The 23,577-nt window shown below is 34.1% G+C and overlaps 4 protein-coding genes across 10 annotated transcripts; all 4 read right to left on the bottom strand.

Moving 5' to 3' along the window:
- Positions 1–234: 234 nt before the first annotated feature.
- LOC114188907 (coatomer subunit epsilon-1-like) lies at positions 235–3,390 on the bottom strand. The gene is made up of 6 exons (XM_028077575.2): positions 3,060–3,390; positions 2,835–2,986; positions 2,599–2,734; positions 2,214–2,369; positions 1,667–1,746; positions 235–662 (listed from the first exon to the last, which is right to left on the bottom strand). The coding sequence occupies exons 1-6, from the start codon at positions 3,309–3,311 to the stop codon at positions 566–568; spliced, it is 873 nt and encodes a 290-aa protein (XP_027933376.1). The 5' UTR covers positions 3,312–3,390; the 3' UTR covers positions 235–565.
- A 670-nt stretch (positions 3,391–4,060) lies between these two features.
- Positions 4,061–11,439, bottom strand: LOC114188561 (uncharacterized). 2 transcript variants are annotated; one of them, XR_014995635.1, is made up of 3 exons: positions 10,759–10,905; positions 4,345–4,565; positions 4,061–4,255 (listed from the first exon to the last, which is right to left on the bottom strand). XR_014995635.1 is itself a non-coding variant. In XM_085674368.1 (3 exons), exons 1-3 carry the CDS (start codon positions 11,396–11,398, stop codon positions 4,247–4,249), a joined length of 453 nt encoding a protein of 150 aa, XP_085530494.1. In that variant the 5' UTR covers positions 11,399–11,439; the 3' UTR covers positions 4,061–4,246. The 2 variants fall into 2 exon arrangements, 1 of the variants encoding a protein (XP_085530494.1); XM_085674368.1 differs by lacking the exon at positions 10,759–10,905 and adding an exon at positions 11,176–11,439.
- A 2,761-nt stretch (positions 11,440–14,200) lies between these two features.
- On the bottom strand, positions 14,201–18,962 carry LOC114187093 (NagB/RpiA/CoA transferase-like superfamily protein). Its single transcript, XM_028075224.2, has 9 exons — positions 18,668–18,962; positions 18,035–18,162; positions 17,705–17,774; positions 17,267–17,371; positions 17,079–17,174; positions 16,942–16,998; positions 15,244–15,361; positions 15,090–15,156; positions 14,201–14,627 (listed from the first exon to the last, which is right to left on the bottom strand). Exons 1-9 carry the CDS (start codon positions 18,827–18,829, stop codon positions 14,555–14,557), a joined length of 876 nt encoding a protein of 291 aa, XP_027931025.1. The 5' UTR covers positions 18,830–18,962; the 3' UTR covers positions 14,201–14,554.
- A 1,750-nt stretch (positions 18,963–20,712) lies between these two features.
- LOC114187428 (ADP-ribosylation factor 1-like) lies at positions 20,713–23,344 on the bottom strand. 6 transcript variants are annotated; one of them, XM_028075685.2, is made up of 7 exons: positions 22,824–23,128; positions 22,660–22,709; positions 22,364–22,520; positions 22,166–22,236; positions 21,503–21,622; positions 21,253–21,371; positions 20,713–20,974 (listed from the first exon to the last, which is right to left on the bottom strand). In XM_028075685.2, exons 3-7 carry the CDS (start codon positions 22,509–22,511, stop codon positions 20,878–20,880), a joined length of 555 nt encoding a protein of 184 aa, XP_027931486.1. In that variant the 5' UTR covers positions 22,512–22,520; positions 22,660–22,709; positions 22,824–23,128; the 3' UTR covers positions 20,713–20,877. The 6 variants fall into 6 exon arrangements, with proteins under 6 accessions (XP_027931486.1, XP_027931487.1, XP_027931483.1 ...); XM_028075686.2 differs by having other exon boundaries at positions 22,364–22,516; XM_028075682.2 differs by lacking the exons at positions 22,660–22,709; positions 22,824–23,128 and adding an exon at positions 23,186–23,344 and having other exon boundaries at positions 22,364–22,516.
- Positions 23,345–23,577: the final 233 nt, after the last annotated feature.

Here is a 23,577-nt window from a genome sequence, read left to right as displayed (position 1 = left end):
CAGTATTCTTGTGTTGCATGCATTTAAATGAACATGAATAAAAATTAGTAATCAAAAACCGTTTAAAAGTATTTATAAAATTGTAACTGCCTCTTAGAAAGTATTTACAATCTAATTTATCTTTATCATAGTCCTTTCAATACGTTTTCTCCAACAACGTAACGATGTAAACTACCCTTGCCATATACACAATTTAGTAGGCAAACACTTAATTTACCACATGAGAAATACAAATAGGAGAATGCAAAACTTCGGATAAAATAGAATAGAATACAGATTCGTCAATCCATCCACACAACCATGATCTTGTTTACTCAAATACCTATTGGCATTTCTTGCTTTTTTTAGTAAAATATACGATGTAAATGAACTTGCTTAATGTCAGATGTAGCTTTTACAACATCAAGACTCAGTAAACCAATGTTATAAATTTGAATACTATGCCACATTACCCAGTTGATTATGTTCTAAGATACGCAACCCAACACAATGGCCACGACAAGGTGTAAAAATTGCATAGAAGACCTCAGACCATTCAACTCCTGAAAGAAGTTGAATAATCGGCTCATGAAGAAAATGTTTGTAGCGCTCTATCAAAACTTTCTTCTGCTGATGTTACCCGCTTGACGAGAACATGATCTGCGTGAGAAAGTTTCAGCTGGCTGCAAAGCAATACAAGTCACATACATCGTTAAAAAATATACGGGTGAGGATTTTGAAGAATGAGAAATACCACACCAGATCAAGCGACAAACGAAAGGCAAGGAATAAATTCAAAGGGAAAAGCACAAATCCAGAAGTATAACAGGAGATTCAATCAAATAAGAAACAAAAGCTTTATGTTTCCCAAGTCACTCGGTAAAAATATACTAGGTGATTGGTAGTAAAAGTTAAGGAATGTCCTAGACAGATTGAAGATACAAACTATTTTTACAAAGGAAATTGGAGAGTTAGGGACTGTTTGGTTCAACAACACAGTGAAGAGAAAGAAAGAAGTTTTGAAAATTAATTTACATTCCTACCCTTGTAACATCGAATTTCAAAATGTAAATAACAGTATTTTTGTCAATACACTTGAAATGTTTAAAATCACCTTCCCTTTAAGATTAGGGGTTGTTCAATGTTCACCACCAAAACAGTTTTGAACAATATTATTCAACCCTTTCTAACATGTTATGCATTTTCTATATATTTTATTACCATTTTACTATTTGAACTTGCACTACTCTGTTGCTACTCTTAAAAGATCTCCAACAGCTACTAAATTTAATTCATGTTTGAGGCCAACTCATGTTCTCTCTTTCATATAGCTGATGTAAATTCACTAATTACTATAACTGTTGAAGGCTATGTTAAGAGTGTAAGAAATTCAGTATCGATATTTTGTTGATAAGGTTAGACACTCCATCTACAAAAATACACCTAGAATGCCCTGACTCGTATCAAATACATAGAATCGATTCAGAATTGAATAGCACTTTTCCCAAGAAACTGAAGATTCAGCCAGTCATGTTCTACATTATTCCACGCAATAGGATATTTTCAACAGACATACTGTGCTATTAAATGTAAGAAGAGAAGAAAAGGGTTTTGGCAGAACAAGTAACCAGATATTGTTAGAGAAAGAGAGATGGAAACAAACAGTAAAAATGTCCAGAGAGTTTACCTGAATGATTTGTTAGATGGCTTGCCAAGGTGAAGACAGCATACAACTAGATTGGCTAGCGTTTCAGGATCCCTGGCATCCTGTATAAGCCACACAAATTTTCATCACACATATTCCAAAACAACAAATCAACCATGGAATGCCATTTCAGAACAACAGCTTAAAAGTTTAAACCAAGAGCTAGCACAAAGTACACGCAGAAAAAACTCCTTTCAGCATGAGACCAGTTTAAAAGGAAAATATATAAACACCAATCACCTTTTCTTCCATCTGCTTTCTACCCTAATTGCTTCCTATCTCTCTTTTCTATAATATCACTCATCACATCTATCACTTTTTCCCTCTTCCTTCTCCTTATGTTTCCATTTCTCTCTACCTTCCCCTACATACTCCCCAAAATGGTGTGTCTGCCTATAATAACTACAAATTCTAGGAAAATCACTCAGCAAGTTAAAAACTACTAAATCATAACCACAATAAAAAAACAATTATATTGTTAAACAATGGAAGAGAACACTAATAGAATAAAAACAGTACGTAAACGTGCCTTGTTCAACGCTTCAACCAAAAGGGTCTCTGCTTCGTCAAAATTGCCCATGTGCATGCAGCAAACCGCCTTGCCATTCAAAAGCAAACTGGTGGACTGATACCTCTCCGACATATCTTGGAATATCAGATACGCCTCCTGAATCTTCGACCCTCCCTGATCCATCATCATTCGGCGAAACCCATCAATTAAACATACCAAAATTTATCACTTTTTTACTATTATTCCTACTTAGCTGTTAAACCTAACTCAATCTTACATAATCAGCTTGTAAGACGAAGAATGTATCACTTTCGTACTTGAATTTGATCATATACCACATCTCCAACAATTATAACTCCTAATTTCTTATCACAGCAACTATTATAAATTAATCAATTAATACCACAGCCAAATCGAGCCACGCATTGGCGAGTTGAGTGAGAGTGTGATCCTCGTCAATCTGCTGCATGAGCCGCAGCTGCCTCTCCGCATAATCCGACCTATGCATCTTAATGAAGATCTGAACATTCAACGCGTGCCTGAACGCAAGAAAAAGAAAAAAAAAACACGAAAAAAATTATAATAACGAAAATAAATAATTAAAATGAAAACGAGAGAAAAAAGAGAGAAGAATTATACAGTTCCATGGTCCCTCCGGCATTGGTGTGTTTAAGTGCTTCGTTGAAATCGTTCTCGTGGAGGAAGACGAGACCGGCAACGAGCCTGAGCGTGGGGTTGTTTCCGATGGCGGGATCCGCGAGCCATTCCTTGAGGCTGGAGATGGCGGAGTCCTGTGAGATTTCGAGAGGAGAGGTGATGAGATGGATGAGAGGAGAAATTGAGGAGAAAAAGAAGTAAGCATGCCTTGGTGTCGGGAGAGGAGAAATAGAGGGCGAGGAGTTTGACGGCTTGAAGAGGAGTGGGAGCATCGTCGTGGATCTCGGAAATGACGAACTGCAATTGGCCGAGGGCGATGTAGCAGCGGTGGACGAGGGTGTCGCGCTCCAGGGCGTCTTCTTCGGAGAGGTTGGAGACGTCGCTGCTGTTAATGGCGGCTTGGTAGGCGCCGAGGTAGAAATTGTTGCGGAGGTTGAACAGGTGGTCCGGTGTCGCCATCGGTAGATTCAGATCTCAGCGATCACTCAAACGATTCACAGAGAGAAAGAGGGAGAGAGAGAGAGAGAGAGAGAGAGAGAGAGAGAGAGAGAGAACTTAGACTCGTTTGCTCACTCGCACTTTTTGTTTCGTGTTCTCAGTATTCTGGGCTGTTATTGGGCCTTCCATCAACATCTCAACAGTCCTAACACGGGCTTCATATTCTCGGCCCAGTCTTATTAGGCAAGTGATTCTGCTCCCTCATATTTTCTGCGTGCACCTTTCCGTTGCATTATAATTAAAAAAAATTACTTTTTACAATACTAGTAAATTCTGAAAAATACTTTCCAAGAATATATTATAGAAATTCCCGGTAAACATTCTGAAAAAGTATATTTCACGATGGGTATCGGACACATCATCTCAAATAATAATTTAAAATTAATTTTTAACTATTCTATATTAATTATTTCGAAATGTTATATAGTAAACCTATTTATTACAGAAATATCATGAATAATTTAAAAATAGTTATTCCATAAACTTCAATAGAAGTATATTTGATTTGATGATATCACTTATTATTTTGTTACGTGAGTACTTGTGAGGAGTTTTTATTTTCGATAATTTTAAAATTTTAAGTTATTAACATTACTCTCAATTCAAAATTTAAACTTATACTTAAATTCTTAACAAAATCATAGTCATAGTAGATAAAAAATACATTTTCCATAAATATTCCAACAAAAGAAAATGAGTTACTAGTTAAATAATAAAAACGTAAATTCTGCTTTTTTATTTGAATATCACTTTCAATATAAAAAGTGAATTTTGTGATAATAAGATACATCCAAAAGAAGTTCATTAAGAACCCCTGGCTTGAACATGCAGAAGAGACAAAGGTTACACCAAGTTTTATTCATAGCACTTCTTGATGTGAACTTCTTTAAAAGTCTCTATGTTATCTGCAAAGACATGATCAAATTAAAACAATAAAAACCGATCAAACATGAAGTTGTAAATAAGAAGAAGAAAAGAAAAAGCTGATATTTACCTTAACATTCCGATCCGATCCCTTGGGTTGATAGTTTGGCACAATGATAGGTAACATGTTCTTGCGCTGATGAATTGGAACACCATTAAAACCTTTCAAAGCAGTAGGATTGTTAAAAAGGTACCAGTATACAACGCCCAAGGAATCATCTTCAACACCTATTTTCTGCAACTGTGCCCATAAATCCTTAGTACCATCTTCCTCCTTTTCATTCTTCACCTCTTAAAACAAGAACACAAGGCATTAATTAGAGTACTTCTTCTAATATAACATAGCACTAAGTTTTCAGAAACACAAGAAGACTGTTGGGTATTGGGCTCCCTTCCTATGTGGAGAAAAGGCCCAAAATTTGAGAAGCCCATGTCTCACTTAAACCTAGTGGAGAGGAGGCTATAAAATAAAGAGAGAGGCAGAACAATAGAGTAAGAATACACTGAAAGCCCTAACACATAGAGGGAGAGGTAGAGGGAAAATTCTGTTCACGTTTTTCATAGAGCTGTCGCAGTAAATTCGGCGCTGCGGATTCGTTCACCGTTGGATCGGGCTGAAATTTTTACAGCAGGTTCGGAACTCATTGCTCTTCATTCTGACCGGTCGGATCTTTGATACGAGGTCTGAGTTGGGAGATATTAATTTCGCACTGCAGCAGTGATTTGTAGAGGTTTTCCTCTCTTGTTCTTCTCTATTTGAAAGCTTTGTTGCTTTGTTATTTGGTTGGGTGTTGGCACTAATTTGTGCTATTGATTAAGACTCTTTTGTACTCTTGTTGATCATAGTGAAGCTATTTCTTTGGTCTGGACGACTCGTGGTTTTTACCCTTGATTTGAGGGGTTTTCCACGTTAAAAATCTTGGTGCCTTTATTTGTGCTTTTGGTGGTTTATTATTGCTGCTCTTTGATTATTGCTCCTCATAGATTCTTGCAAGTTAGGGGAAATTATATCCGCTGCATTCTCTGGTATATTGTTTGTTATTGTTTTCCCCATCAGAGTGGCATCAGAGCTCTTGGTTGGGCTATATTTACTTGCTTGAATGATGGAGGCAAATGCAAAGATGGTTGCTTTGAATGGTACAAATTATCATTTGTGGAAGGGCAAGATGAAAGATTTATTATTTGTCAAGAAATTGCATCTTCCGGTCTTTGCTACACAGAAGCCAGATTCTATGTCTGAAGAAGAATGGGACTTTGAGCACCAACAGGTATGTGGTTTTATTCGGCAATATGTTGAAGATAATGTTTATAATCATATTGCTAATGAGACACATGCCAGAGCTTTGTGGGAGAAGATTGAGTCTTTGTATGCTTCTAAGTCGGGCAATAATAAATTGTATTTGTTAAATTGCTTGATGAATTTGAGGTACAGGGAGAATTCTTCTATTTCTGATCACTTAAATGAGTTTCAAGGGCTCCTAGATCAATTGTCAGGAATGGGCATAAAGTTTGATGACGAAGTTATGGGATTATGGTTGCTTAATACTCTACCAGAGTCTTGGGAGGTATTTCGGGTTTCAATTACGAACTCTGCCTCGAATGGTGTTGTTTCTTTTCAGATGGCAAAGAGCGGTGCTCTTAATGAAGAGATGAGAAGGAAGGCACATGGTTCTTCATCTCAGTCTGAGATGCTTGTTACAGAAGCTAGGGGGAGAAGTCAGAAAAAGGAACATAAAGGTGGTAGAGAGAAGAGTAGGAGCAAGTCCAAGTCAAGATACAAGAATTTAGAGTGCCATTTTTGTCATAAAACTGGACACATTCAGAAATACTGTTTTAAGTGGAAAAAGGAGAACAAAGACAAGAAGGGCAAACAGAGAGAGAATGATCATGATGATGATGATCGTGTCACTACTGCTACAGATGGTGATCTTGTTCTTCTTCGTGACTTTGAGTCCGTTAATCTTGTATCTGATGAGAGCATGTGGATTATTGATAGTGGTGCTACACTGCATGTTACACCTAGGAAGGAGTTCTTCACATCTTACACTTCTGGTGATTTTGGAGTGTTGAAGATGGGTAATGATGGTGAGTCTAAAGTGATTGGTGTTGGTGATGTTTGCCTGCAAACCAACATGGGAGTGCAGTTGTTGCTTAAAGGAGTCAAACATGCTCCGGATGTCCGTTTTAATTTAATCTCTGTGCAGTTGCTTGATGATTGTGGTTATGACAATCACTTTGGTTCTAGTAAATGGAAGCTCACTAAAGGTAACTTGGTTATGGCCAGAGGGGAGAAACAATCTAAATTGTATTGGACTAAAGCTTTGGTTGCTAAAGACAGTGTGAATGCTATGTATATGGAGGCATCTTTGTGGCACCGGAGGCTTGGTCATATAAGTGAGAAAGGGCTTAACTGCTTAGCTAAAAAGGATGTGCTTATGGGATTGAGAAATGCAGAATTGGAGAAATGTTCTCATTGCATGGCTGGTAAACAAACCAGAGTATCTTTTAAGAAGCATCCACCCTCAAGGAAGTCAGAATTACTTGAATTGGTGCATTCTGACGTTTGTGGCCCATTAAAGGTAAAGTCATTTAGTGGTGCAGTTTACTTTGTTACTTTTATTGATGATTGTTCCAGGAAGCTATGGGTCTATGCTCTTCAGCGGAAAGGTCAAGTACTTGAAAAGTTCAAGGAATTTCATGCTATGGTTGAGAGGCAATCAGGCAAGAAGCTGAAATGCATCCGTAGTGATAATGGTGGTGAGTACCGTGGACCTTTTGATGTTTATTGCAGGCAGCATGGTATTAGACACGAGAAGACTCCTCCTAAAACTCCTCAGTTGAATGGTCTAGCGGAGAGGATGAACAGGACCTTGGCTGAAAGGGTTACATGTATGCTTTCAGAAGCAAAGTTGCCTAAGCACTTTTGGGGAGAGGCATTGCTTGCAGCTGTGCATGTTATTAATCTCAGTCCCGCAGTTGCTTTGAATACTGAGGTGCCAGACAAAATTTGGTTTGGTAAGAATGTTAGCTATGATCATTTGCGTGTCTTTGGTTGCAGGGCATTTGTTCATGTTCCTAAGGATGAAAGATCCAAGTTAGATAAAAAGACAAGGCAATGTATCTTTATTGGCTATGGTGAGGATGAATTTGGCTACAGGTTTTATGATCCTGTTGAGAAGAAGCTTGTTAGAAGTCGTGATGTACAATTCATGGAAGACCAGACCATTGAAGACATTGATAAGGTGGAGAAGACCACACCCGAGAAAGATAGTAATCTCACTGATGGTAATCCGATGAGGTTGCCCGCTCACAATTTGGAGAATGTTGAAACGGAAGCTCAAGACAATGAGCAACATGGTGATGTTGATGATCAACAGTTTGGAAGTGGAGTAGAGGTTCCAATTGATGATGCTCAAGAGGAACATGATGATGATGACGATCTTGGTGATATACCTGAATCACCTCAAGTCCAACTCAGGAGGTCTAATAGACAAAAACAACCTTCTACAAGGTATTCCTGTGATGAGTACATAACCTTGACTGACGGTGGAGAACCTGAGTGTTTTGAAGAGGCTTTGGATAGTGAAGAGAAGAAACAGTGGCTGGATGCAATGCAAGATGAGATGAAATCTTTGCATGATAATCACACTTACGACTTGGTGAAATTGCCTAAGGGCAAAAGGGCATTGGAAACTAGGTGGATTTTCAGGGTGAAACAAGATTCAAATTCTACGCTTCCAAGGTACAAGGCCAGATTAGTGGTGAAAGGTTTCAGACAGAAAAAGGGTGTTGATTTCAATGAGATTTTCTCACCTGTGGTGAAAATGTCATCCATCAGAACTGTGCTAAGTTTAGCTGCTACTCTTGATTTGGAGGTTGAGCAGATGGATGTGAAGACAGCTTTCCTTCATGGTAATTTGGAGGAAGAGATATACATGAAGCAACCTGATGGTTTTCTTGTTAAAGGCAAGGAAGAATATGTGTGTAGACTAAGGAAGAGTCTATACGGTTTGAAGCAGGCTCCAAGGCAGTGGTATAAGAAGTTTGAGTCTTTTATGTGTGAGCAGGGTTACATGAAGACTACTTCTGATCATTGTGTCTTTGTTAAAAGTTTTTCTAATGATGACTTTATTATCCTGTTATTATATGTTGATGACATGCTTATTGTTGGGAAAGATATTTCCAGAATTGACAGGTTAAAGAAGACACTTGGCGAGTCTTTTGCCATGAAAGACTTGGGAGCTGCTAAAAGGATTCTTGGCATACATATCTCACGTGATAGGAGAGAAAAGAAGATTTATCTATCACAAGAGCAATACATTAGGAAGGTGTTGCAGAGATTCCAGATGGAAAATGCTAAAGCTGTGAGTACTCCTCTTGCTACTCATTTTAAACTGAGTGTTAAACAGAGTCCTTCAAATGAAGTTGAGAAGACCAATATGAGTAGAGTTCCTTATGCATCTGCGGTGGGCAGTTTGATGTATGCGATGGTGTGTACAAGACCAGATATTGCACATGCTGTTGGTACAGTTAGTCGATTTTTGTCAAACCCAGGTAGAGAGCATTGGAATGCTGTGAAATGGATTTTGAGGTATCTTCATGGTACAGTTGATATGAAGCTTTGTTTTGGAGGTGATCAACCTACTTTGATGGGTTACTCAGACTCAGATATGGCTGGGGATATTGATTCCAGAAAGTCCACTTCTGGCTATTTGATAAAGTTTGCAGGAGGAGCTGTGGCTTGGCAATCAAGACTACAAAGGTGTGTAGCGTTGTCTACTACAGAGGCAGAGTTCATTGCTATTACTGAAGCATGCAAGGAGGTGTTATGGTTGAAGAAATTCTTGCAGGAGCTTGGTTTTAGGCAAGATAACTATTCATTGTTTGTTGATAGCCAAAGTGCTATCCATCTTGGTAAGAATCCAACTTTTCATTCTAGATCCAAACATATTGATGTGAGGTATCATTGGATACGTGATGCTTTGGATGCTAAGTTGTTGGAGTTGGAAAAAGTTCATACAGATGATAATGGTGCTGATATGATGACTAAAGCATTGCCAAGAGGAAAGTTTGAAGTTTGTTGTGAGATCGCCGGTTTGGCGGTTATCTCCACATAGTTGTGAGGGGGAGATTTGTTGGGTATTGGGCTCCCTTCCTATGTGGAGAAAAGGCCCAAAATTTGAGAAGCCCATGTCTCACTTAAACCTAGTGGAGAGGAGGCTATAAAATAAAGAGAGAGGCAGAACAATAGAGTAAGAATACACTGAAAGCCCTAACACATAGAGGGAGAGGTAGAGGGAAAATTCTGTTCACGTTTTTCATAGAGCTGTCGCAGTAAATTCGGCGCTGCGGATTCGTTCACCGTTGGATCGGGCTGAAATTTTTACAGCAGGTTCGGAACTCATTGCTCTTCATTCTGACCGGTCGGATCTTTGATACGAGGTCTGAGTTGGGAGATATTAATTTCGCACTGCAGCAGTGATTTGTAGAGGTTTTCCTCTCTTGTTCTTCTCTATTTGAAAGCTTTGTTGCTTTGTTATTTGGTTGGGTGTTGGCACTAATTTGTGCTATTGATTAAGACTCTTTTGTACTCTTGTTGATCATAGTGAAGCTATTTCTTTGGTCTGGACGACTCGTGGTTTTTACCCTTGATTTGAGGGGTTTTCCACGTTAAAAATCTTGGTGCCTTTATTTGTGCTTTTGGTGGTTTATTATTGCTGCTCTTTGATTATTGCTCCTCATAGATTCTTGCAAGTTAGGGGAAATTATATCCGCTGCATTCTCTGGTATATTGTTTGTTATTGTTTTCCCCATCAGAGTTGTTAGGAATCCAAGTGTGAGTCTAAGTCCCACATTGACCAGAATTGAGAAAGTAGAGCACCATATAAGGATCAAGGCCCATAAACCCATTGCCTTAAGGTTTTGGGTTGAGAGTGGTGTCAATGTCTTATGTGGTTGGGCTCAGATCTCATTGGTGTTGTTCTCCCCAGTGAAACCCCCTCTGTAAAACCTAACAAGTGGTATCAGAGCCGATGGTTAATACCGGCTCAGACGAGTGCATGTCCCTGTATCGAAAGTCTTCCTGGCAAAGAGTTCCAGGTAAGCGTGTCCCGTTAAGATGAACGGCGGTACGAGAAGGGGTACTCGTGGTTGGGAATGCTTCCGCTGGAGGGGGAGTGTACCAATGTGGTTGAAGGGACTCACCCTTGAGGGGGAGATTGTTAGGAATCCAAGTGTGAGTCTAAGTCCCACATTGACCAGAATTGAGAAAGTAGAGCACCATATAAGGATCAAGGCCCATAAACCCATTGCCTTAAGGTTTTGGGTTGAGAGTGGTGTCAATGTCTTATGTGGTTGGGCTCAGATCTCATTGGTGTTGTTCTCCCCAGTGAAACCCCCTCTGTAAAACCTAACAAAGACAAAGTAAAACATCCATCAAACCAGAACAACAAAAGATAAACAAAAAAAAAAGGATGACATGTACCTTGGACTGGAGAACCAGACAGAAATACAGCAAGAGCAGAAGAGACACGGCAGTAAGAACAGAAAAACAAATATGTTAGACAACGAATGAAACATGTAAAAATAGTAAAAGATCGAGTCTAAGTTTCACAATAATAAAAAAATTTAGGTGACTAATTCCTAAACTCAACTTTTTTCTGTCTTAAACTTTAAATTTTAATACATTAAAATGAATGAATATAGTGTTGTAAGTATCAAATCTATTAAAGATAAAACAATTTTATAATATGTAAGTAAAGTGAAAATCTCAACCTATAAATCGGTTTTGTGAGATTGAATTAGATTTAAAATCCACTTTTAATATAGTATCATAGTCATTATTTTGTAAAAAAACGTGAGACTTAGAAATAAAATAATTTCGCTTGAGATAATGTGATACCTCCACTCTGAATGTCAGCACCAGCAAAGCTCTGATCATCATCACCTTCATGGATGAAGGAGTATGCAGTTCCTCCTATGGAGGGAACAGAGCCAGGATGTGGGTTATGGATTGTTGCCCCACTTCTAATCTTAGAATTTTCGAAATTTTGTTTCCCTTTCCCTGTGCTGATAAATGATTCCAGAGTGCCCCCCATGGAATTCATCTTGCTCGGGAAAGACATGTTGCCTTCAGATTAGTATAAGTTTTATGACTTCCTCATAACTCTGCTTCCATTTTTATACATGCACATCATTACAACAAGACTCCAAGAACCTTCATTTTTTATTAAGTGTAATCAAAGTTCTTTAATTTATATTTTCACTATTAAATTTTAATTATTTCTTTTTATAATATAAAATGATTTGAAAAATAAAAAAAAATAAAAAAAAACCTAAAAAATGTGAATTCAAGTTATAAAAAAAAGTTTATCAAAATTTAATTAATAAAAAGATATTTTTCTTTTTTTTAAAGAGGTGTCGATGTGCAAGTATCAGTTAAACTTGTCTATTCTTCTTTGGATTACACAATTGAATGCATCAAACACGACAAATCAAACATGAAAGAAACATTATACATCATCAACCCATAAATGTAAACACTACGAGTTTTTATTTTTCATCAAATTTAGAATCAACATAGGACATAATTGGACCTATGAATAAAAAGTACCTTAAAAGATTAGCTTCAATATTAAACAAAAAAAAGGTTTAAATTAAAAATTGCATACATAAGAAAACTTTATTTATTATTTAAAAAAAATATTGTTTAGATGTTTATATAAAAAAAAAAAAGAAAAATTAGACTAAATCTCACAAAAAAAAATGACAAAAGAATGAAATCAAGCCCCACACTTTTATTTTCTTAAAAGAATAGAAAAGGAAAACAAAACCAGGATGGACAGAAATATGTCATGTAGTAAAAGTATTAATAATAATAATAATAATAATAATAATAATAATAAATAAGTGACAAAAATAATACAAAAACAGTTTTTTTTCAAATACAATAACTTTTATTTTCATATATATATATATATATATATATATATATATATATATATATATATATATATATATATATATATATATATTATCCGACGGATTTGAGATTACAGGATCAAAATTCCTTTAACTCTTAAGTTAAAAACTTTTTCTTATAATTTTACATTATTTTGGAATAAAAATTAAGAGTAATTTAAATAAATATATATTTTTTACTCTCCAAAAGAACTTTTAAAACAAAACTATTACAATGGTTACATACTCTAAAAAGTAATCTTAAGATATTAGAGGCACACTTATTCGTTTTGGCTTCCTCAACAAGTGTGAATATTGGAAAAATAATTTTAAATGAGGAATGTGCTGAAGAAGATGCCCCATTCATCAACATCCTATGTTTGCTTTCGATTTGAAGGTTGAGAATTTCATAAAGTAAAGATAAAGAATGAAAGTATAATAAATGTTGTTCCCTCTCTGATGCTTCAAAATATATTCTATTTGGATAAAAACCACAAGTTAAGTGGCTGTCATATTTTATTAAAACTTTTAAATAATTATTCTGGTATTTAACTAGGACTTGCTTATCATAAAAAAAATAAAAAAATCTGTTATTTAATTTATTAATTAAATTTCATATTACAGGGATGAAAAACGAAAACAAATATGCTATGCAAACCGAAATTATAAAATGAGTACGTTATGTGATATTAAGTCATAATATATTTATTAAATTATTTTGAAATTAAATTCTCAATATATTTTATGATTGTTTTGAATATTCCATCATTTTTCAAATTTCATAACTTTTTTATCTTTTTAAATAATTTGTTTGTGTTATCTGTTTTTCAGATAAATTCTAAAAAATGTTTTTAAAATTAAAATATTATAAATAATCATAAAATTAATATTTAAGAAACTATTCTAAAACTCTTACTTAGTAATAAATTAAACATAAAACACACAAATATAAGCAAAATAGCCTAATTTCACCATTATTAAAAGTGTGATTAGTTAAACTGATTCAATGTTCTTAGTTTTAAAAGGTTATTTTTGAAACAATAAATATAAGGGATACTTAATTTAAACATTCTGATTTCTTTGGACATAACTTTGTTATATTTGCCTCTGATTGCATAGTTTTTTTTTTTTTTTCATCAACACAAACTAGCATGTTTTTCTTAAAATTCAAACCTTATAATTTTATAACTATATTGTTATATTACTTTTTTTATATCACAAAAAGAAATCACACGTTAGAGTAACTTGGTACGTGCAAATAAGAAAGTGAAACAAAACTTAAAAAGTTTTTCTACACTAACAAAAAGAAAGACTTTAGAGTAAGAAAAGTCATATTTAATTTAGAATGACCAAGACTTTGAAGCTACATCAACTCCAACTACCAAGTAGTATCTGCATAAATCCAATTGAAGACAAAAAGAAGAAGAAAGGTGAAAGAAAAAAATTAAACGTATCTGAAAAAATCAAACTCTTTATCAATACACCGAAGTGCCCACTAGCTAGAATACAATGTGTCATTCTTTGCTATCTAACTATACTTTATTGTATATCTTTATTTCATGATTTGAATTTTTTATTTTCTAAAGTCAAGAATGATTTAACATTAAATAAAAATACTTAAGATTTTAATATTGAGACGATTATAAGTTGAGATGGTATTTTTATAATCAACGGTTGCATTTAAAGTGTTGTTCTTTTATTATGATTTTGTGTTTAGAAAAACATATTGTCAGATTAAAAAATAAAAATGTATATAAATTAGTCTTTTCACTTGCGATCCATGAAAATTTCGAGAGTGAAGTTTAATATTTATTGATAAAACCTGTTTAAAGTATCTTTTTATTAATTATTTTATCAGGAAAACATCCTTTATTTACTTCATAACTTTTGTCATCAAGCTATCATAAATACCTATAAATCAATAAAATATACCAAACATTCATTAAGTGAAGGTAATTATAACAGTCTTATAAAAGTGTTCTGAATTTAAGACTTCGGGTGTTAAAAATTTACTACAAATTATAAAAAATATCACAGATTATCCATATGTCAAAAAACAATATCGATTGGAATAACAACTTATGTTGTGACTGGAGACTAGTTAATAATCTCTCCAGCCTCATCTATGGAACCATTTGGGAATGGAAAATACAAACCAAAACAACAATTTCATGCATATATAATACAGCACATGTAACCCTCAGCTTCCTTTGATAGTTAGTGATATAATCATAACAACTCATTAATCTTCTTGCATGATAAATATTTGTGGCGAGATGAAAAATAGAGGAAGGTAAGAAACAGGGTTATTAGTACTGTATCTAACCCACTATATCTGCTGTCAATTTGTCCAAAATGTTCAGCCCATTCTGAGAAGCAATTACCACTGTGCATCTGCATCCCATCATAACAATAGAAATAACTGAGTTCATATTTTCAAGCAAACCATTTTCCAATGCTTCTGTTGTCTAGGAAGAAGAATACTGACAGAACAGAACCAATGCAATAATAATTTGGTGACTAAGATGTTGACCATGATTACATCTTACTCATTGGACTAAAGTTGGTGCACCTAAAGCAAAAACTACAGCTCTGAACTGAAGTTTATTAAAAACTTATACCCTTTGCACCACTTTTGTTGAAGAAAACAACAAACGAGTTTGTAACTTTATTTGAAGCGCATGTCAAACACTTCTCTTTCATTGATTACTGACAGGCTCAGAAAGGGAAATGAAATTATAAGAGTGAATCATTTGATGTTTTATATGTCCTATCTATACCTTATCTTAAAGTTCAACCCGCATGATTCTCATCTACTTATTTAAAAGATTATAAAAGTTGAGAGAGAAAACTAACGGAATTTTAGATACAACACCATGGTCCACAACACCATCAACTTTACCAAGGCTTTTTGCTACTTCAGCTGCAAGTAATACTAAGTCAGTTAAACGGACCAGCACGAGTACTAAGGTTTATCACTTGAAACAGGTATAAAACTTGCAGAACTTACCAAGGTTTTCTATTGGAGATGTAAAGATAACATCAAGAATGTTGTGCCCTTCCCTGGTGACTACTGGAAAGTCACCTCCTAACGGACCTGCTTGCCCCATCGTTGGTCTTCTCCAGACCTTCATTTACAAAGAGGTGATGAATACAATTACAAAATATAAATTTCATGATAAAATATTTAAGAGAATGAAGAGAAATAGGAACAGGAGCATAAGAAAACGTCCTTGATCAATAGTTTCACAATAAACGAAGAGTCCATATTATAAACCAGCCTAGATAAGACATGTGTTAGCACCCTAACAGAGTCAAAAAACAACTCTTTCCCTTAAAAGATGGGAAGGAAGAAAAAAACTGTGGCATTACATTCTACTTTTGTAATTCAGAAACCTTGCTGTGTCACTGCTTTACCTTTCGGGAAAACAGGATGTTATATAGTCCATCTTTTTCTTATACTATAACTTCTTTTACTCCAGTTTCTGATCCATAATCCTGCTATTCAAAACTTTTTAATATGAAAGTCCTGGAAAGTTTATGTTCTCAAAAAGAGGAAATGTTTGTCTTTGGACTATGTCAAGTTTTAGAATTAATATAAATGATCTATTGCAGAATTGTAGCCCCCTGACAAGGCTGTTCATGTTGATGTCTGTATCTTCTGTTTTCTTCAGAGAAAAATAATCATCCTTTGGCATTGTCATTGCTAAGTTGTATTAGAAAATTGGGTTTTCTGAACAATTTCTAGGATAGTCGAATTGTTGCAACTGCTTTTATCCTTTTCTGTCTATTCACTGGCAAGGAAAAGGGTCATGCATGCGTTGCTAATTGCTATGGGGTAACACTGAATTTATAGATTTTTTGGAGATAAACAGCAATTTTCTAGTCTTAAGAAACATTATAATGAAAAAAAAAAGTGACTGCATTGTAAACACGGGAAGTATGTATTGACCATGTGAATCAAATAGGGAGTTTCTAATAACTACATATTTGTATTAAGTTAATCCTTTGATCCTCCAGAAAGCAGGGTAATAAAATCTTGCTTTAATTTGGATCCACTGCTTTTAAAACTTTATTACACAATCATCCTAGCGTTGCCATGTTACCAAAAGAGTATAACCTCTCATGTAATTGTTTTCATAGTCAAACTCTTCTGATAACAAATGACCGGATGATAGTACACAAACATATCTACGCAGAATAGTAGATCACAACTAAGATGTGATTTCATAAAAGAAAATATAAGATAAAATGGTCAATAAGAAACGAAGATATTGGAGAGAAACATCTATTCAGGAAAAAATGGTAGCATATGACCAGGACATGTGAGGAAAAGACCATAGAAGCCCCATTAGAAGAACCAATTAGATGGAGTAGCCAAAGGTAGAGGTAGACAAAGAAAGACTCTCCAAAGATTTGGTCAAGGTAAGAACACAATGCCATGTTTGATTTATGGAGCAAATCCCAGTTAGATTTGAATTGTTGTTGTGGATCATTACAAAATCATAAATCATTTAATAAAGCAGCCAATAACCAGTTACATGTCTATACACATCAACAAAGCAAATCGTGTCAAAATACCATGAATCTATAAAAACATATAAGATCCTTATGTCAGCATCAGTTTTAAGTTGATAAGCAAGCAAACTCATAAAACATTTTGCATGCATTTGTAGAAAACTCAGCAAAAGAGTAAATGAGAATAAACCTCAGCATCACCCAAAAACATGTCATCAATCTCTTCAGCAGTTGCCATCCAGTTGAGCTGAGAGGAAAATTTTGAGTATTAAAGATAAATATACACAAGAAAGAATCACTAAACTAATCTTTTGCATAGCTGCTTACAGACTGAATTAAAACTGGAATAGAACCTTCCAGACCACCTTTGTACTGGTTTTCTTCAATAATGAACACAAATTTATTGGAGGCATTTATTATAGACTGCAAACAAAAAAAAAAAGAGAAATCAATTATGAACACAAGATAATTAATCTTCACAAATAAATACAGAGAAAAATGGTATAGCAGCTCACTTTCTCCTGGATTATAGATTCCCCACTTTGCAATTTCCGGCGCCCAATGATAGCAACAAGTGTTCCTTCTTCTATAACATCAGCATCATCAAATGCAAAATCAATCTACAATAGAGTAATTGACAATGAATCTACAATAAGAATTAATCAATCTACAATAGAGTAATTGCCAATAAATTATTTCAGTCTTATGCAAAATAAAATAAAAATGCAACGAACTTCACAATCAGCACAGTCCAGCATTACTTTTTTTCTCTTTTCATTTCTTCAAAGTTATGCATATATGATAGAACTTTTTTAATTTTGTGTTTTTTCTAGGATAATCTTCACCAGGGTTGCATACAAGGATATAATTTCTGGCATCACCCAAGATTCCTCTAAATCAAGAAACACTCAACATTAAAAGAAAATGTAGAAAATCACTAATTTTTTTCACACTTTAGAACTTTCTTGGTAGGTATCCAATGGAATCCCAGCCTTTGCTGCTTCACTTGCACTTGCAACAGACCTGCATAAACCAATGCATCAATGTCAAGTGGTTTGGTAGAATTTACATCTTGATACACAAATTGGAAGCGATATGTTTTAACACCATTGCAATGTTTAATCCTTGTATTGAATAGAAAAATGTCTACATATCAACGAAGCAGTGAAAAGTTAGAAAGAATAGTTAAACTTCAACTTTAACCTAGCATCATTTAAAATAGACACACACAGCATGGTACTTTATCTGAAAGCGAAAATGATATGAAAGGCGGAAGAGCTCACATGGGAATCCCAACTATATCCTTCAAATTACCAGTACGAAGCTGGCGACCCAAATGCTGAATGGCCATACCAGAAGCATGACCAGACCCCAATCCTACAACCATGCCACTTTTTACGTATGTATTCACCTACAAAACAGCAAGACATGCCTACAAAATTCATTCATCTCCCAATAACATGAACAATTAACAAGCACAATCCAGGGGGTATTTGACACTTACCAAATACAAATTTTTGACAATATCAGCTGTTTGGAAAAAAAAAAAAAGCAGAAATTTTTGTTGAGATTGGCATAATAACCATGGATTAAAGTCAACTTATTTTCCTTACATGGATGCAAAAACCAAATTTTGAAAAATTTGAATGAAACTTGATGAATACACATACAATAGGAACCATTAAGTACATTTTCATTTCACCATTTCGTGAACTAATTCACACAAAATAATAAAAGTGGGTGTTGGGAACATTATCAAAAGGCAAGTTAAAAAAAAAAAAAAACTACTAAAAAGAGCATTGTAGTTATTGAATTAGAATGAAAAGCAGGATACTGATCACACTTGAAAAGATGCTATAGAGTGAACAAATTTTGAAAATTGAAGACAATGGCAACTATGAATTCATAGTTCATACAGTGTATTCCGCTGCTTGAAGGAGAGCAGAACTGTCATCGAGACAGGAACGAGTGAGCATCCTCAGAAAATTGGGTCTGCATCTTCTTCTGCCTAACAGAGGTGTTGGGGAACACAGAAGATGCCTTGTGGAAAAGGATGAAGATGAAGCTACTGAAGCCATTGCTCTTCACTTCTCAATCTCCGCAATTTCATCGAAGTTTAAGGCAGTGATAATGGATAAGGGATTATGATGGCCACTCTACTCATCACTGATTTGAGCGATAACAGCATACCAATTTCACATTTTTTTGTCCCTTAACTTTGTATTATATTTGCCAATTAATTTCAATTACTTATAATCTTCAGAATTTTCTCCCACTGGGAATTTCAAAAACAATTTTATCTTGTCCCTTTTAAATTATATGCATCAACATTTCTTAGCCACCAGTTTTTATTTGTTTCAAATTGTAATAAAATAAATATTTAATTATATTTGTTTCTGTTTATTTCTTAAATAAATATTGAAAAGTTTAGATACCAGTAATATCAACTTAAAATATAGCAAATTAAGTTGTGGTAAATTGAATATATTTTAAGTTGTCTTCTCTAACAGTTGTAAGAAATTTGAAAAAAGAAAATAATGTTTTGAAAAAATAGAAAGAAGTCCTCGGTAAAAGTTTAAATAAATAAGATTCATCCTTAATAAAGGGTCCACCTCAAATCCATTGAAATAATATTGGTAAAATCAATTTAAGGTATTCTTCACTTTAGAACAGGAAGCTTTTGTCATAGTTTTGTCTCTTTAAAAACAAAAACCTTTGATTTTTTTTTTTTTACTTTTGTATTTCGCAATTGAGAAGTATTACTTAAGAAAAAAAAATACTTTTAGAACACAAGATTTTTTATTTTCAGATTGTACAATAGAAAAAATAAAATGAGAAAAACATTCAGGGGATGCAAAATAGATTGTATAATCCAAAAGAAAAAGCAAAATGAGAAAAACATTTATGGGGTGCAGAAGAAAGTTGTGAAGTTGCAGGAATAAATTGCCCATGGTCTAGGACGCGTTCACAAGATAAAATTATTGCAGAATTTTTCTGCAGTCTAGCACTTTTAAAAAAAATAATTCTCCACCCGTCTTGGTGACACAGATAACAGAATTTACGTTAGAAGGTTAGATTTTGATTTCTTAAAAACTGAATTCGGAATTTTAATTACGAAGAGATTAATTGAAAAATTAGTTGAAACTCGATTACAGGTAAATTGAATTTCAAACTGGATTTTTTTTTTCTTTTCATTTTAAAATATGAGGAAGAGATTTTGAGGGAGAAAATTATTCACAAAAAATAACACAAGAAATTCTAATATAAATACTAAACCATGCAATATGTGTAAATAAATGGAATAGTGTGATATTCGAGAAAAGTAAAAAATAATGAACCTAGCTATTGTGATGAAAAATTCTATCATTGTAATTGATTGGGTTTTACAGTTTGTGCATGATCAATTTAGTGCTTATATTGTAATGTAATCTTTTGTATTCATGAACGTACAGCAAACAAAAGTTATAGCAATAAAGAATTTAGAATAAAATGTCAAGTAACTAGACAACCAAACTTTTCCTAATAGATAATCAATTCCATAGATAAATTGAAATCATAATGTTTTGTCACATATTATTTTTAAATCCAAACTATATTTTCTCTTTTTTCTTATCACTCTAATTCCAAAGATTGAGCTTCCCAACATCTAATAAACTTTACTTACAAACCACATGTTTTAAATCAATGAAAGAAAGTTTATTCTCTATGATATTTTAGCAGAAGCTATAATCCTAGCTTTGTTTTTAATTTTTGCATAACCAATTCCTAAGAGGACAGAAAGTGAGAGTTATATCTTAAGCAATCAGCATAAAACTTGGTTCAATCTGTGTTTAACGGAACAATCAACACATAACATATAACTTGCTAAATCTCTATTACATGCAACAAGTAGCTGATGTACGCAAAAAATGTCTAACAAAACAAAAATAAAAAATATCAGGAATGCAAACTTGCAACATCATAGATGAATAACATTTATTGGAATTAAAAGAAGATCAGAGAGGACAACAGAGTATTTTTCAAAACAATAGAAAAGGTGTAATAATCATAAAACTACAACAGCATTGATGCCAACAATTGCCACTAAGCATCTCTAATAACCTTGCTGTAGACGAAAACAATTTTACTATTTAAAGGAAGGCTTGCTTGAAATGTTGTTCGAAAGCCAGTCTAGTCCTTCGTATAAACCTTCACCAGATGTGGCACATGTACTTTGGATGTACCTGGGGAAGACATGCATGCACATGGTTCAAGGATGCTTAAATTTGTGTGAGAACAAAACAGGATTAAAGTCATGTTTGGTTTTGAGTTTGGTGCCTTCGAAACTCAGTTTGAAGAATAAACTCAGTTTCATGACATTTTATTGTATTGAAAAGTATGTTCATATATTAAAATTGTCTGAAAACTCAATTTATAGAGATAAGACTTTAGTTGTTTTTACAAACTTAATTTTAATGAAAAAATAGATTAGCAATTGTCATTGTTTGAGGACTTGATTTACCAGTGACGCTGGCGCAGAGAGTTTAGACCAAGCCTATCAGTGATTTCAGCAGCGTTCATTGCATTAGGAAGATCTTGCTTGTTGGCAAAAACAAGCAACACAGCATCTCTTAATTCATCCTAGTCCATGAAAAAAATCAAATTAATTACAAGGATGTTTTCACATTGTGCATATGAATATATATATATATATATATATATATATATATATATATATATATATATATATATATATATATACACACACAGACCTCATTCAGCATCCTATGCAACTCATCTTTAGCCTCACCAACACGATCACGATCATTGCTGTCTACCACAAAAATAAGCCCTTGTGTGTTTTGGAAGTAGTGTCTCCACAAGGGTCGAATCTGAAACAACCCCATGGTACTGAATTATTAAAAATGGAGTAGTTAACAAGAACTATGACAAATCTAAGGCAACTACTTGTACAACAGTATTCTCTAAAGTTAAATTTGAGAGTGCCTTGATTATTCCAGAGGCATCATTCAAGCATAACATACTTCCTTTCATACTTTTTCAGTTCTTGTTTTACACAATCTTTCGTGTCGTTTTTCTAACACGGGTTGGATTATTGTGCAGGAATTGAATCTACAATATATAGATTCTAGAACTTCTACTGTTCTGCACCATTTTAATGGTGAGAGTTGCAACACTACAGCTATAAGATAAAATGGAAATTGTTAGACAAACTTTTTATCACTGTGAAGTTCAGAAGAGACAATTGAAGACAGTAACTCGAAAGGTTATAGTTCTTTTGATAGGGTTATGTTATCTCCCCAACTCAAGTAGTTGAGAAGTGAGAGCAAAGTAAAGTTCAATATGACTCAGTCAGAAAAAAAAAATCAAAGGGGAGAAAAATTATTGAGTGATTATTTTCTACCAATTATCACCTTATCCTGACCACCAACATCCCAAACAGTGAAGCTGATGTTCTTATACTCCACAGTCTCCACGTTAAATCCTGCATAGATAATCATATTATTAAACATGGTACAAAAGAGAAATGATGTTATGCATAAAGTTCTGCAATGGTTAAAACTTCTTGGGAGTATTTTCATGGATCTCATAAGATTGAAAGGAAAAGATACCGATAGTAGGAATGGTGGTGACAATCTCCCCTAACTTCAGTTTATACAATATTGTGGTTTTACCAGCAGCATCAAGACCAACCATAAGAATTCGCATCTCCTTCTTGGCGCATAAACGAGAAAAAATCTTGCCAATAGATAAACCCATATTGTCTGCCTTACAATAACCATAAAAATCGTAACAGTGAAATAATCTGAAACTAACTTGAAATTTTATGAACATGATAACGATAGGCAAGAACCAAGAAATAACATTATAAATTCAAAACCAAGATCATCTACAATGTTACGCTTACTACGAGCTGTTAATGTCACATTTTCCCGATAAGCGTCTTATTGTGAAGTTCTGCTAGCAATTTACACAAACACAAAGAATGAAAGAGAAATTATAACACACTTTTGATAGTGATCCCAATGTCAATCTGGATGATTATGGGAAAACAAGATATCCATGACTTACAATCTTGAGGTTTTACACATGGGGAATTGGAAATACTAAATTTAAGGTTCAGAAAAATAAACAAATTGCCTCTAGCTTAAGGGAATCGTTCCTAGGTTTTGAGAAATCTTAAACAATGTAACATGGATTGTACGATCGGAATATACATCTCAGAGGCCAGCTATTAAGTGGTTCGATTCCATTAAAATGCAAACAAGGAAATTCAATTACGTCAGAAGCAGAAAACAGAAACGTAAAGAAATGTATTTCATGTAAAATTAAATCTTGTACACAAATTCGAATTCAATACGTTAGAAACAATAAAAATAAAAGAAAATGTGCGCAAGGAATTGAATCCATGTTTGAAAAAGAGACAAACTTACGTGATGAGATACGACAAAAGAGAGAGAGCGAAGTGGACAGAGATGCAGATTCAGAAACACAATAACTATTGCTCACTCTCTCTGTCTGAATAAGGTTACGCCAAAATCGGAAATCAATGTGAGAATAGTTAATTTTTTGGATTTGACCCACTATTTGGGTTTTAGTTGGACAAAAATCAATAAGCATAAATAATTTTCTGACTTAAAATAAATTTATCTACTTACTTAATTTAACTCAAATTAATTAGTCTTTTTTCACAGACAAATTATTTAGTGTTAAAAAAAATATAAGGGTTTGAAACCAAACAGCCAGGTGTTAGTATTTAAAGAATTAAACGTGGTAAAGAGTGGAATTTCCCACATAAACATGAAACCCTTACAAAGTTGCGTAT

The sequence above is a fragment of the Vigna unguiculata genome, chromosome 6 (assembly GCF_037176805.1).
Source record: "Vigna unguiculata cultivar grain cowpea cultivar isolate G323 ecotype 2 chromosome 6, ASM3717680v1, whole genome shotgun sequence".
Taxonomy (NCBI): domain Eukaryota; kingdom Viridiplantae; phylum Streptophyta; class Magnoliopsida; order Fabales; family Fabaceae; genus Vigna; species Vigna unguiculata.
The sequence above is the reverse complement of the archived record's forward strand: the minus strand, read 5'-3'. Positions and strand labels throughout refer to the sequence as shown.